Raw genomic sequence first — 14,009 nt, forward strand, 5'->3', positions numbered from 1 at the left:
GAACTCACAGGCCAACTATCTGATTTTGTTACTTATTAAAAAGTAAAAAAAAACTATTGCAAAGGAAAACTATCATCCTGCATGTCAAAGTCTCTTTTATTGTGATAACCTTTAATAGAGGATGAGTAGTCCATATTTCCATCTCCTGAGATTCGTCCCTTTTTATGCCAGCAGAGACTGACAGCTCGGGAAATGAATGATTTCACTTCACTCATGTTGGATACCCTTCTAAGAAATTTCTGAGTATGATGGACAAATACCCTCTTTAAAAGACCAGATATATAATTTATAAAATGATTTTGCTCCTGAGACAGACATTTCTATCAATATCCTTTTGAGATAATGAAGCCCCAAATCATCATTTAAGGCTAGTAAAAGTTTCTGTATGTTGTGGTTTCCTTATCTCTCTTTCTACCGATAAAGCCAAAGGCAACTATTTCCTACCGAGTCCTTAGTAGCAGCAAAACAAGAACAAAAAATTGAAGCTGAACATTTATCTGTGTTTTGGGATGTCTTTTTTCCCCCCTTTGGTGGGGATGTAACTTAGTTCTTACAGTGGTACTGTATTTGGTAAATGTAATTTAATGTTTTCAACGGTTGTATTTCTGAGAATGTGCTTTGCATCAAAATTCAGTCGTCTGATAAGGATTTGAAATTAACAATATATCTGTTCATCGTGAATGTATCTGCTTTCTAAACCGAGAACAAAGTGATTGTTCCAATGTGAGGAATCCATTGAATCCGTGCTTGGTTTTGCACTCTGTTCCAGGGTCTTTCTGGAGCGTGCCCTTACTTGGCAGTTGCGGCCATCTTACTTCCTGGCAGCCTCCTATTTAAGGCGGCACTTCCCGCAGGAAGTTGCCGAGTAGATATGGGTGAATCCGCCCAATTCCATTTCCCGGATTTTCTCCCAAAAATCCGTTTTGCGGTGTAAAAGACACAAACGGAATAGGGCGGTTTTAATCCGAGCGGAATCATCAAACACCACCATTGGATACAACCCATGAATGGATTTGTAAAGTCCAATCCACGGGTTTTCCGCACTCCGTTGGCCGACTATTAAGAATCCACGGATTGGATTCTACAAATCCGTCCATGGGTGGTGGAATCCGCGGAGTGTATTGGTAGTAGTAATAAAAAATTAGCAAAACGCAAATCGCCCTTCTTCAGATTGATCCGCTGAAATCCGTGGACCAAAGGAACCGCCCAATCCGCTGTGAATCTTAATCCACCAAAAAAATTCACCCATCTCTTTTACCGAGCAAGGGTCCTATTTCTATTGCAGTTCCTGTCGTGTTACTCCGTATCTCCTGCCCTCTTGATGTGGATTCCCTAATAAGAAACAACTAACTGGGTACCACTAGGTCAGGATGGGCCAGTGATCCAGTAAAGACCCCTGGTTAAAGCACTCAATATCACACAAGAAGGAGTGTTGTGCTGGTGATGAGGTAGATCAGTAAAGCAACGGAATTTAGGAAATCCACTGGAGAGATAATAAGTGTTATGCATAAATAAAAAAACCTTTTAATAGTACAGTAAATATAAAATAAAGGGGATTAAAATATGTCCCTGGTGCACCAATGTGCTGCTTACAGTGTAGCAATATATGTATGAATGACTAAATCTTGCCCATTATATAAGGTCTAAAATAGTCATAGACCATGGGTAGGAGCAATAATAGCTTTATGAATCTTGTAATGGCTAAAAGAGCCCTACGAATCGGAGATGAGCCTACTAGGAGGAAGGGATTTTCTAAGCCAGCTCCCCCCTTCCACGATCACCCTACTATAGTAACTATATTGAAATGTACATTGGCGGTGATTACCATGGTAAGAACAGTGCATATGTACCGTGGTAGTAACAGTTACTATATGTGAAGGAGTATACAAGCACCCTGGTAATATACAGGATTCCTGATAGTGATAACCGTGTAATAAACGGTTAGAATGTACCGCAAAATGGACCATTGAAATATACCGTGGTGATAATGGTTAACATATGCATATGCTGTGGTATGTTAACAGCTATAAATTGCATATATGACTCTGATACCTGTGTGTATCTAAGAGTCTAGAATAAAGGAGCTTGCTAGTTGAGACATATACAATGGTAATAACGGTTAATGTATGCATCTGCTGTGGTGTTTATCAGCTACTGAAATGCATCAATAGTTCAGATACATGTAACTATCTGTGAGTCCAGGGTAGGGAAGCTCTCTAGCTTGTATAATCGTGGTTAGAACGGTGCCGCCAATCTGAGTACAATAAAGCACAATGATCCTAGTTATGGGACCAAAGCATATAGGTAATATGATGTGTTGGGTACATGTATGTGGGGGATAATAATAAGTATAGTGCTTTGGTCCTATATAATGCATGAACAGACTGAATGGGAACAATGATTAATGCATGACTATAAATGAATATCAGGCACTGTCCCACATAGTGTAACAGTACATACTGGTGTTAGTAGTGAGTACTTCTAGTGCATAACGCACATGGGGGCAGTAGTGTAATAGTTAACCCCTATTTGTAGGGCAGTAATAGCTCACTATCAGCTGCCAGAAGTATAAGCCCCCACAGCTCAATATGGTAATTCTGTACCTACAGTATATAGCGAATGTCTGCTCAGTCCCTGGTCCCTTATGTAGGTATAGATAAATATAACAATAGGGTAGAAAAACAGGTCTGTGATCTCATGAGAGTGAGTGAGTCCGTGGTCTAATAGGAATACTTGCGATATCAGGGTTAAGTTGTCCGTGGAGACAAACGGCTATCTCTCCGTGAAACATAATTGCTAAAGCAGCAAACAAAGTGCCCGAGGGAACAAGCAGCTATCCCAATGGCCGTTTCGCATAGGTGCTTTGGCAAGGGATGTGGGTTCACTGCCTTGACCTCAGCCTGTGACCCCGATTCTCTTCACCTTTGCCGCCTGCCTTGATCCTCAGCCTGTGACCCCGATACTCTGCACCTTTGCCGCCTGACTTGATCCTCAGCCTGTGACCCTGATTCTCTGCACCTTTGCTGCCTGCCTTGATCCTCAGCCTGTGACCCCGATACTCTGCACCTTTGCCGCCTGACTTGATCCTCAGCCTGTGACCCTGATTCTCTGCACCTTTGCTGCCTGCCTTGATTCTCTGCCTGCAACCAGACTACATTACCTTTAACAGGACTCTGTCCCATGGCTCCATTTGGGGAATATACACCCCTCTCTTAGCCCTGTGGGTCCGCTTCCTGATCTGAGAAGAGAATCATTACAGCAAAGATAACACTTTGATACAATTCAATGTGCTCTGAAGCCAAAATTCCCCGATATGGAGAAAATTGGACACCCATTCACTTAAATGCAGCTGAACTCTTCTCCAGCTTGGGGAAGGTTGCATCATGGCATAATGAGCCAAGTCATTATTGTCTTAACTCTGTGCCCAGGACATACTTGAAAACGAGAGGTAACTCTCAATGTATTACTTCCTGGTAAAATATTTTATAAATAAATAAATTAGACAGGAGTATGGGAATCCTTCATTTCTCCAATCCCATGGTGCTTCTAGAATCTTTTCTCTTCCTCTACCTGAAGGAAAGAGACTCAAAATGTTATATGGTGATAGGGGTATATGGTAATTATGTAGGTTCTCATTGTTAGCAGGATGGAAATGCCTGCTTGATGGTGTAGTCAATACATGGCTAATAGAGATGGTCAAGCTTTTAATCTACATTCGTGACCCAGGCAACATTTGCTGATTTTTGGTCTTCCCGCACCAAAAAGTTTCATATGACAGGTCACTGCTTAGTAAATAGGATCCAATATATTTCTCTTCAAAGGACAGTACTTGTCTTGTACAACTCCTTTTTAATATAACAGCAGAATGAAGGGACGGTAGCTGTAATAAAGTACCAACTAAAAGTATTACATTGCTTTGACTATCAAGCCGGTTTACAATAAATCTGAATATCTTTTATAACTCCATTCAGCATCAACCTATTCCTACAGGGCACACAGAGTCCAATAACTTTTATCTTTATGCTTAATAATCGTGTATGTAAAAACCAATCTAATTTGGGGTAGAGGAATTGTTCCTCAGGGATATGTTATTTTACCCAGAACAGAATATATTACTCATTTAAAAAGTAGCCGTAAAGATTGTGCAGTAAGAAGTAATTCATTATTTTCCTAAATGTTTCATTATTCCATCGGGAGGCAAGACTTAAATAGCTCACAGGAAGGCTTTCTTAATTAGCTTTCTTTCCATATCAAATATAATATAGTTTTAACATTAAAATGTCACTCATGGGGTAGTCCAGTTTTCAGGAATGATTAATGAATGGGAGTTTCAGTGTTGACATTGTAGGTAGCAGAACATAGTGAAGAAACATGTTACAATTACTAGCAGGTGACATCATAGATCACAATGAAAATTATATACTGTAAAATATTTGCTCTTTTAATATTCAATATATGTGGCCAGGTTCCCCCTGGGTCCCTCTTGTCTCCTGCTTACCTTCGCATATCGAGGGGAGTGGAGCGGGTGCCGGGAGATGCGGTGAGCGCGTGGCATTCCGGGAGGCTCCCTTTGGAGGGCGCCGCCATCTTGCGCTCAGCCGCGCATGCGCAGTGCAGTCGCACATGCGCAAGAGTGCCAGAGCAATGGCCATTACAGTAAGGTGCTCCACAGGGACTACAACACCCAGCAGCCAATAGGGCTGCAGCAATCCCCTGCAACCAGGATAGATACAGTTGGCATGCTGCAAGCCACGCCAGTCGGAGCTGGAACATCACAGGGTAAGGGTGTAGGTGCAGGGTGTCAGTAGGACCCTGCACTAGGCCAGAGACTGCCTGTTAGGGTATAGCCAGGCCCTGACTCCCACATAGCTTGTGGCTGCTATAGGGACAGGCTCCTTAGACAGGTACACTGCCCTGCTTAGCATAATTAGTGTCAGGGACACAGCAGAACGCCACGCAGCAGTTGCAGATTGTGGTCTGGGACCAGACCACCACCAACACAAGGCACATAGACTATCTTCACGGTGGGACACTCCTACCGGATACCACCCCACGTGGAGGTGGACACCTTCAGTGACAATGACGCAGTGGGTCGGACGGTTCCCTTCTGTCGGTGATACCGGGTGCCGGAGCACCTGGCAGGTATCCCCATCTACAAGTGCACCAACAGTAACATGCGGGTGTGGGCAGCGCTGTTACAAACACTTTGGGTGGGTTAGCTCTGTGGACACCAGGGTGGTTGGGTGCCCAGGGGCACCACAGTACTTTGGGGTAAACCCCACCAGGGTGTGGACACTGTGTTGGGTGTATGGCCCTATGAGGCCTGAGTAGTTCTCTTATTACTCTTCTTATGTGTTCAGTAAACTTTTTAACCATACCAGCGTGTATTACTTACATAGTGTCCTGTACGGGGTTATCCAACACTGTTAGGATCCCGCCCAGGTGGAGGCGCTGTCACCAGACAGATCAGGTACACCCCAGTCTCCCAGCAGCGGAGGTTCAGGCCTTCTGTGAGCCACAGGTAACGCACCACATACACACAGTAGCCGCCATATCTCCCTGGGGGTGGGGGAAAGTGTGCAACACATATAATGTCTGTAGTAATCCTTTCATCGAGAACCCTAATTGCAGATGCACATACTGTACAGTAATATAGGACTCAAAAATTACACAGAGATGCAATGTGAGTTTTTTTTTTTATGAAAGTCCCAATCTGTTTAATATGGAGGAAATCCACCTTGTAGCATTTAAAGAGGTATTCCAAACTGCATTTAAATAAAAAAAAAGTTATTTTAATACAGTATATGCAGCCTTTGATTACCTTCATTGAAACTACTTACCTAAACTGCAGATATATTCATTCTCCCGTAACCAATCAGCAAGATCCTGCTTCCCGGGGTTCACAAAATGGCTGCCTTTCCGTTTCAATCAATCCTTCAGCCTGCGTAAATCAGCAGCTACAATGTATTCTTATATTATTAAGGTAACATTATCTATTGTTACAGTTTGCAGCTCAAACTGCTGGGAATATTGGCAACAAATGATCACAAACAGGAAAGTGTTACAAAGGATGCTAAGTATATTTAAACTCGTTAAAAATGGCATTAAGAGTTGAATTAAAATTTTTTTTTTAGTAACTATTATCTAAAACTACAGAACTGATTCTTTTTTGTTTTGTTTTTTAAAACCACACATGTAGGATATTGCATGGATTGCTCCTTCAAGATTAAAAAGCGTTAAATTGCAGGCAGAAAACCTGTTTGTGTTTTCTTTAAACACTAGTTGTATTGCGTTGTTGTTGGACTTTAAGACCCCAATTGAGACTACATTTACATTTAGTTACATTTAGAGATGGGCACTTTTTGGGGGCAGATTTGGATCCGCAGCGGATCGGCCGGTTCCGCGGATTTCAGCGGATCAATATCAAAAAGCGCGACTCGATTGTGGCGGATTTTTTATTATTACTATATTACTAATATACTCCGTGGAATCCGCAATCCGTGGACGGATTTGTAAAATCCAACCTGCAGATTCGGTAATTCTTAACATTCCGCCCACGGGTGGTATCCAATGGCGGGTTTTGATGAATCCACGTGGATAAAATCCGAGCAAATCCGTTTACGGATTTTACGCCGCGAAACAGATTTTGGGGGGGAAATTTGGAAAATCCGGAAACCGGATTTGGGCTGACTCGTCGATCTCTAATGCTGCTGCTATTGAAACTTTAGTACCCTTTCTTACTTCTCCTCGATTGCCTAAACATCAAACATTAAAGGACGTTGCAGAATTGACAGGAAATTAGGGTGGAGACAGACAGAATGTGATGTGAATGCTGCTGAATTTTTAGGTATAAATATTGTACCAGGAGAGCAAGTAAATATATATCAATGTGTTCCCAAGCACTCGGTGAAGGCAAAGACCATGTGTTGTCAAAAAACTCATTTTGTTAGGTCATTTAAATCAATAACAATATACAGTACTGTAGCAATGGGGCAAGCATACCCCACAGGTGAACAGTGAAACATATGGGACCATAAACAGTATAAAACAAATTGTGAGACAACTATCACCATTCTATGCAGAAATAATTGTATGTACACATATACATGTAGATTTATATACTCACAGATACATCTACACAGTGCTGTTTTTTGTAATATAATAGGTGCTGGTACCCAGCCTCATGATCAGCTTTATGGTATTGCCGTCACACCGAGCCCCGAGCTTACAGAGGCCCCGTGCTCTTCCCCACAACAGTTAAAGTGTTTGCCGGGGGAGAGTGTGGGGCCCAATAACTCTCTTACTTTCTATCCGGCATCTCCTCATCTCCATGGTGTCACCAAGTAATGCCAATGTGACATTGCAGCGGCATGTTGCCATGACAACGTGACGTTGCTGAGATGAGCAGGTGGAGATGCCGGAGCAGATAAAAGGCCCCGTGCTCTCCCCTGGTACCGAGCCCCGCTACATTTGAAGCAGAGTCTGCCTTCTCCTGCTGCTCATCTCCATTGCGGCGTCACGTTGTCATGGCAAAGCGGCGTCGTTTGATGCCATGTTGTCATGGGGACGTGTTGTCACAAGACGATGCAGGAGGAGAAGGTAAGAGAAAAAGGTGCTAGTACGATTTACCGGGGCGTACCGTAAACATGGGTGAACCCGACCAAGTAAGAAAGTTGGGGGGGGGGGGCGTTAAAGTTTTACTAAAAGTTGGGGGGGGAGACATGTCCTTCCTGTCTCCCCCATTCCCCCTCTTCTTCCTCCACTGTTTACACCTAAGGATTCTGGGTAATGACATGCCAATGAGCAATTAGTTTGTCCCTTTTTGCTGCTTACCCATTTTAGGGATCCATGTTAAAGTGGACAAGAAGCAAAGAGTGACACACTGTGTGCTCATTTGCATGTCATTACCCAGAATCCCTTGCTGCAGTGGAAGCACTGTATGCTTGGAGATAATGGGGAACGGCAGGGTTGCAGACCTGTCTGAGACGTGAATGTGCTTATAAGTGACAGGGTTTTGGATGGGTGACACGTCATATGTTGACTCCCTGGATACAGCGCACCGGCAGATAAGTATCTCCCTCCAGCACCTACCAGCGGTGTGCATGTGCTTCTACATATGACTACATTTTAATACCACGTTTGTTGAAGACAAATGAAAAGCGTAAAATTATATCATACAAAAAATGTCTTGTTTAAATGTTTTTGTCGCCTCATATTTGCTCAAGTTACATTCTGAGTAGACCTATAACCACTCGGCAAATAAACACACACAAACCACAAAAATTGAGCTGTATCCATTTTGCAACACAATTTATTTTTGCAATACGGATGTCCAGTAAAGGGGGAAACAAATTGTTGTGTGCAGGGGCGGTTTTGGCTGCCGGGAAACAGGGCAAATATCTGGTGGGTCCATGGACCAGTGCCGCCTTGGCTGCTCACCCCAAGCAGGTAAGATTTTTTGGGTGTCTGTGTATAGTGCAAAGGGGGCTTAATGGTGGTTACAGAGGCCCAGCGCTCTTCCCCACAACAAATAAACTGATTGCCGGGGAGAGCTCCGGCAATCTGTAAGAGTCTCTTACTGGAGCGGCATTTCCTCCTGCAGCATTGCGTTGTCATGACAACCTGATGTCAAATGGCAACACTTTGCCATGAAAATATGACATTACATGATGCCGCGTCGTGGCAAGAGGGCCGGTAAGACAGATATTGCCCGGGACAATATCTGTCTTAAATACACCCCTGGTTCTGTGTGTACATACAGTAGGTGAGACAATGAAAGAGATTTTGTGGTATCTTATTTATTTAAACATGGTGTTACTCTTACTCACTATGGGCCTCATGCAGTAAGCGACGATTATGTGAAATCGGCAAGCTTATCGATTAGTCATGTTATTGGCGTTTTTCCCTCTCCGTATGCAGTAAGTGCCGAATACATTCAAAATCAACCCGAAAACAAATCCGCCCACTCTCACGATGATGAGCCGATCACACACAGGTGTATCGGCGTGCGTGGCGGGGTGCTGTTAGGTTGCACAATCACAAATCTTGCTGAATCAGGCGAAACAAGCATGTTTTTGATTGCGCGCCATATTTAAAGGCAACGTGTACTGCTAATCATTCTCTGTGTTGTTGGGAGTGAGAGAGAGAGAGAGACGCACAGAGCTGGACGATTGAACATTTGCATATTGACTGAGAGACTTGTTGTGTATTGGGTGAGCTTTGTCCTTTGTTGTTTTGTTTACATCTTTGTCTTGTTTTATATGTGGAAGTGGGTCGTGTGATTGCCTGTACATTTCTTGTCTGTTTTTTGTGAGTGCTGGAAGTATGCCCGCAAAGCGTGGGAAGAGTGATGCTGGTGGGAGTGGGAGTGCTACTCGTGCGAGTACGCGTCGGAGTGAACGTTCTGTTCAGGGGAGTGATGTTGCTGGTGCACCGAGTGGTGTTGCTGGGAGTGGGAGTGCTGTTGTTGGGAGTGGGAGTGCTGGTGCTGCGAGTGGTGTTGCTGGGAGTGGGAGTGCTGTTGTTGGGAGTGGGAGTGCTGTTGCTGTGAGTGGGAGTGCTGGTGCTGGGAGTGGGAGTGCTGTTGCTGTGAGTGGGAGTGCTGGTGCTGGGAGTGCTGGTGCTAGGAGTGTGAGTGCTGGTGCTAGGAGTGTGAGTGCTGGTGCTAGGAGTGTGAGTGCTGGTGCTAGGAGTGGGAGTGCTGGTGCTGGGAGTGCTGCTGGTGGCGCAGTTGCTGATGGGGTGTCTGGTGGTGGCGTGCTTGCTGGTGGCCAGCTTTTGGAGGCTCTTCCATTGGAAGAAGGAGAGTCCAGTCAGCACCAGCCAAGCTCTGACCCTAAACCTGCTCGGAAAAAACGTGTGGAGAAGCCACGTAATCCTCGCTTCAATGACCAGGAAAATAGGGCTCTTGTCACTGGCATTCTGGAGCACTATGACAGTATATATGGACATTTAGTAGGTAAGTGTAACTTTACATTTATTATTCAAATACATGTGATCCTAGGTCATCTGAGTTTTGTTCATATGCAAATATGGGTACACAATATCTTTCTATGTTCATTAGTGTGGAAACACAGCTTTTTATCATGCCTTACAAGGACAAATAAACACAGGCGGTCAATTTGCCAGAACTGCATACAATATGAATGCAACCTTGCTTACATGTATAGGTTTAGTAGTGAATGCTCATGTGCTGCACATATTACACATAAAACAGCATGTTTGCTATCACTTGGAACAGCTAGCAGTGTAGGAAACTGGTGCTTATATTATTATTCATTTACCTCATATCTTTTATATGTTTTTCAAGGGCGGACAAGTGCAGCAAGCAAAAAAGAAATGTGGGACACAATAGTCATTGGTGTCAATGCCTGTGGGAATAGTGTCAGGGACAAGTATCATTGTCGGAAAAGATTTGATGATATTAGGTCCAAATTGAAAAAGAAAATACAAGACCAACGCGTGCATGCTACTGGCACTGGAGGTGGGCCCACACCACAACGTCTCATATTGACTCCATTGGAGGAGCTGCTTCGGCCAAAATTACTTACCGTCGTCGTGGAAGGCTTGGCTGGTGACCGTGACATTGGAATTTATCCGTCACAATTTCCAGCAGGTGATAAATATTACTGTACTAGGCGTGTCGTTGCTTACAGTTATTTTGCATAGTTACACTGCTTTTTATACTGTCTTCACAATATAAGCATACCTGCATCTATATATGTATATGTCTGATTCTGTATATATATATCTCAAAATAGACATATATGTAGTAGTCCTACTAAAAGCAGTAACTAATATAGCACGTGCCATTGCGTGCTCATTTACATGTGAATTCCCAAAATGCATAGCTGCAGTGGAAGCAATTGATGGTGGGCGAAGATGGGGAACAACAGGGTAGTACACGTGTAACACATGTTCATGAGAAATTATTAGTAGCTACAGGTACAGAACAGAAATATGTATCATATTATTGTGTATTTTATTGATTTTACTCCGACAAACATGACATTACTGCCTATTTTAAGCATGCATCAAAGAAATTGCATGTAACGGCCTACAAACATCACTGGCACTAACACATCTATAGTTGCTTATGAAAAGGTCCATTTTTGCTTTATGTCATATACAGACAGCATAATGAGGCACACGTAGCATATGTTATGTCATTGTTTTCATAACTTAAACACTGCAGATGACTACTTAGCTCATCTACCATTGTGTTAAAGCAGCTGCAATTAATATCTCATCACAGCATACACTTCAACAGAGGGGGTGGGGTTCAGCACACACACTAATTACAGCCTCATTTCACGGTCAACTTAGTTCACACCATTTGCACCTGTTTCAAGTCATTGAAAGGTGTGGCTGATTAGGCTTTTTGGGGAAGGGAATACCTTTCTTACAACCTGAATAGCACAACTGAAGTTAATCACACTCATTTGAAAGCTTAACTCTAGCTACTAAATGCCCCAACAACTCATTACTTATCAAAGCGTACGTCACACATTAGTTCACTCATATCTATAGTTGAACTACTATGAAAGACACATTATCACACACTGCATGTGTTGTCTTGTTGAGTCACAGCCACATTCAGGTGTGCCACATCTTCGATTAATGTACCACACATATCCTCTACCAAAAACAACACTTTTTGCAATATGACCACCTTCATGATAACCATTGTGAATGGTCATCTCATGATAGTTATGTACATTATGATACTGATATCACTACACAACATATGATTTTTATGTACTCATTTAATCTATTTATCCTCACGCATTACTGCAGAAACATAGTATGTTGTATGTTAGGGAACTCAAAAATTCTAAGTACACAGGCATGTACAGTGTTATTAAAACTATTTATGTTCACTTTCACACACATTTTCGGTTAAGGAACTGATGTTGTTAGTTAATCATAAATACAGAACATACAATAAGTGTTTGTTCAATATTTACACATGTAAATGTAAAACTTATGTTATTGTTATATATAGTTGCCCCTGGAGGACATGTGTCACCTGAGATGGAACAAGTGTCTTCACCTGGGTCAGCCAGCTCAACACTACTAGAAGGTGAGTGTATCATTTGCTGGCCATATAATATGTGCTCTTCTATATGTTATGTTGTCATGTGCATTATTTGTTTTGCACATCTTCTTTAAATAGGATTACTTAGTGTCAGTGAAAATTAAGTGTAAGGCAACATGTATTGTGTTAGTGATGTTAATTATCATGTAGGACTTCTGAGTTTAGAGCAACTTTTCATTCATTCATATTTCATACTGAGTCCAAACATTATTCGTAAGTCAAGGTAGTTTTTAATGAGGTTATAAAACGTATGCTAACATGTTAGGTGTTACTTAGGACATAGTACAATTACATAGTAACACAGCATACATTAACATGCCATTTAATAATGTGTACATTTCTTTTTAGAACATCATGGTGATGAGGATGATGAGTATGATGAGGATGACGCCACAGAAGAGACTGAAATACAATCATGTGACCATGAAGAGGTGCCAATAGAAACTGTTGTACCGCCAAATCGTCCATCAACTTCCACATACGATGCAATTGTAGCTTCAGAGGGAAAAATAGTGGACGCAGAAAATCGTCGCCATTCAGACATGATGACAGTGCTGGAAAGGATGATTGGACTGCAGGAAGAAACAGTATCACAATTGGCACATCTCCACAGAGTCTTCATTGAAGTGCCTAAACAGTTGCAAAAAATCAACACCTCATTCGAAGCATTAGTTGTTCAGCAAACACAAGCTAATTACTGGAGAATGACTAATGTACCACAATTCAACACCTCCCAGCCAGGATCTGTTCATGCAGGTCAGTTTTCACCACATTCATCTGATATTCATTCACCAGGCCCAAATGTTACCGGTCAAGTAGCAGACATTGCTGTGCAGGTTCCTGATGACATCCTACCGCTGCCATCTGTACAAATTCAGCAGCAGACACCTACAAAGGAGGCGACAAAAACAAAACAAGACACACATGAAACAGACCAACCATCACTTGTGCAGTGTCTACCAACTTGCTCACATGTGTCACTGGGCACAAGCCCTGTCCGTGAACAGTCACTACCCAAAAGCCCTGTAGGTGAATCGCTGCCCAAAAGCCCTGTAGGTGAGTCGCTGCCCAAAAGCCCTGTAGGTGAGTCGCTGCCCAAAAGCCCTGTAGGTGAATCGCTGCCCAAAAGCCCTGTAGGTGAATCACTGCCCAAAAGCCCTGTAGGTGAGTCACTGGCCACAAGCCCTGTAGGTGAGTCACTGGCCACAAGCCCTGTAGGTGAGTCACTGGCCACAAGCCCCGTAGGTGAACAGTCACTGGCCACAAGCCCTGCCCGTGAAGTGCCAGAGGCCACTCAAAGTGGCTCTGTTGTGCCTAAAGTTGGTGGCAAAAGAAAAAGGAAAATTCAAGAGACAACAAGCAGGCCTGTTACTCGCTCGCAAAAGGAACAAAAAAAATAAATGTTATAATTCAGAAAATATGTCTTTGGCCTTGTTTTGTTGACTTCAGATTATCTAATTACTATTGTATGTATGCTGAAGACTGTGTTGTTTCCAAACTTTCAACTATGTTCTTGTACACGTGAAGTTTTGGAAATGTTAACACTCATAATTAATTGTGTTATAAATATTTATGTTGTAATCGTCTGTTCAGTAATGGTCCACCAGGAGCCAGTTGCTAAGTTTAGAGAAGCTGCCATTGACTTTGCAGCAAAACATTGCATTTGGGTGTGTTAATTGATGTAAGAATTGCATATGCATATTAGTCACATGCAATTATTAAAACACCTAAGTAAGTGCAAACATCTTTCTTGTACGTGTACAGCAGGATTATGTGTAAATTATTACTTACCTTTGCCTTGCTTGGCCATTGTAATTTTGTCCTTTAATCAGTTGTGTGTTCGTTTCTATAACATCTCAGAATGTATAATAATATATATACACACACACACACACACACACACACTGAGTGA

General features: G+C 42.6%; 1 protein-coding gene across 1 annotated transcript; it reads left to right on the forward strand.

Annotated features, from left to right (window-relative positions):
* The first annotated feature begins 7,526 nt into the window (after positions 1-7,526).
* On the forward strand, positions 7,527-13,497 carry LOC142467224 (uncharacterized). The gene is made up of 3 exons (XM_075572659.1): positions 7,527-7,599; positions 12,005-12,082; positions 12,446-13,497. The coding sequence occupies exons 1-3, from the start codon at positions 7,527-7,529 to the stop codon at positions 13,495-13,497; spliced, it is 1,203 nt and encodes a 400-aa protein (XP_075428774.1).
* The last annotated feature ends 512 nt before the right edge of the window (positions 13,498-14,009 follow it).

This window comes from Ascaphus truei, chromosome 16, assembly GCF_040206685.1.
Source record: "Ascaphus truei isolate aAscTru1 chromosome 16, aAscTru1.hap1, whole genome shotgun sequence".
Lineage (NCBI taxonomy): Eukaryota > Metazoa > Chordata > Amphibia > Anura > Ascaphidae > Ascaphus > Ascaphus truei.

Excerpts from the sequence above, each read along its gene's own strand:
- LOC142467224 (XM_075572659.1), top strand. The coding sequence starts at position 7,527 with ATGGCAAAGCGGCGTCGTTTGATGCCATGTTGTCATGGGGACGTGTTG. Across the intron at positions 7,600-12,004 it reads AGACGATGCAGGAGGAGAAG|TTGCCCCTGGAGGACATGTG; the intron begins GTAAGAGAAAAA and ends TGTTATATATAG. Across the intron at positions 12,083-12,445 it reads CAGCTCAACACTACTAGAAG|AACATCATGGTGATGAGGAT; the intron begins GTGAGTGTATCA and ends ATTTCTTTTTAG.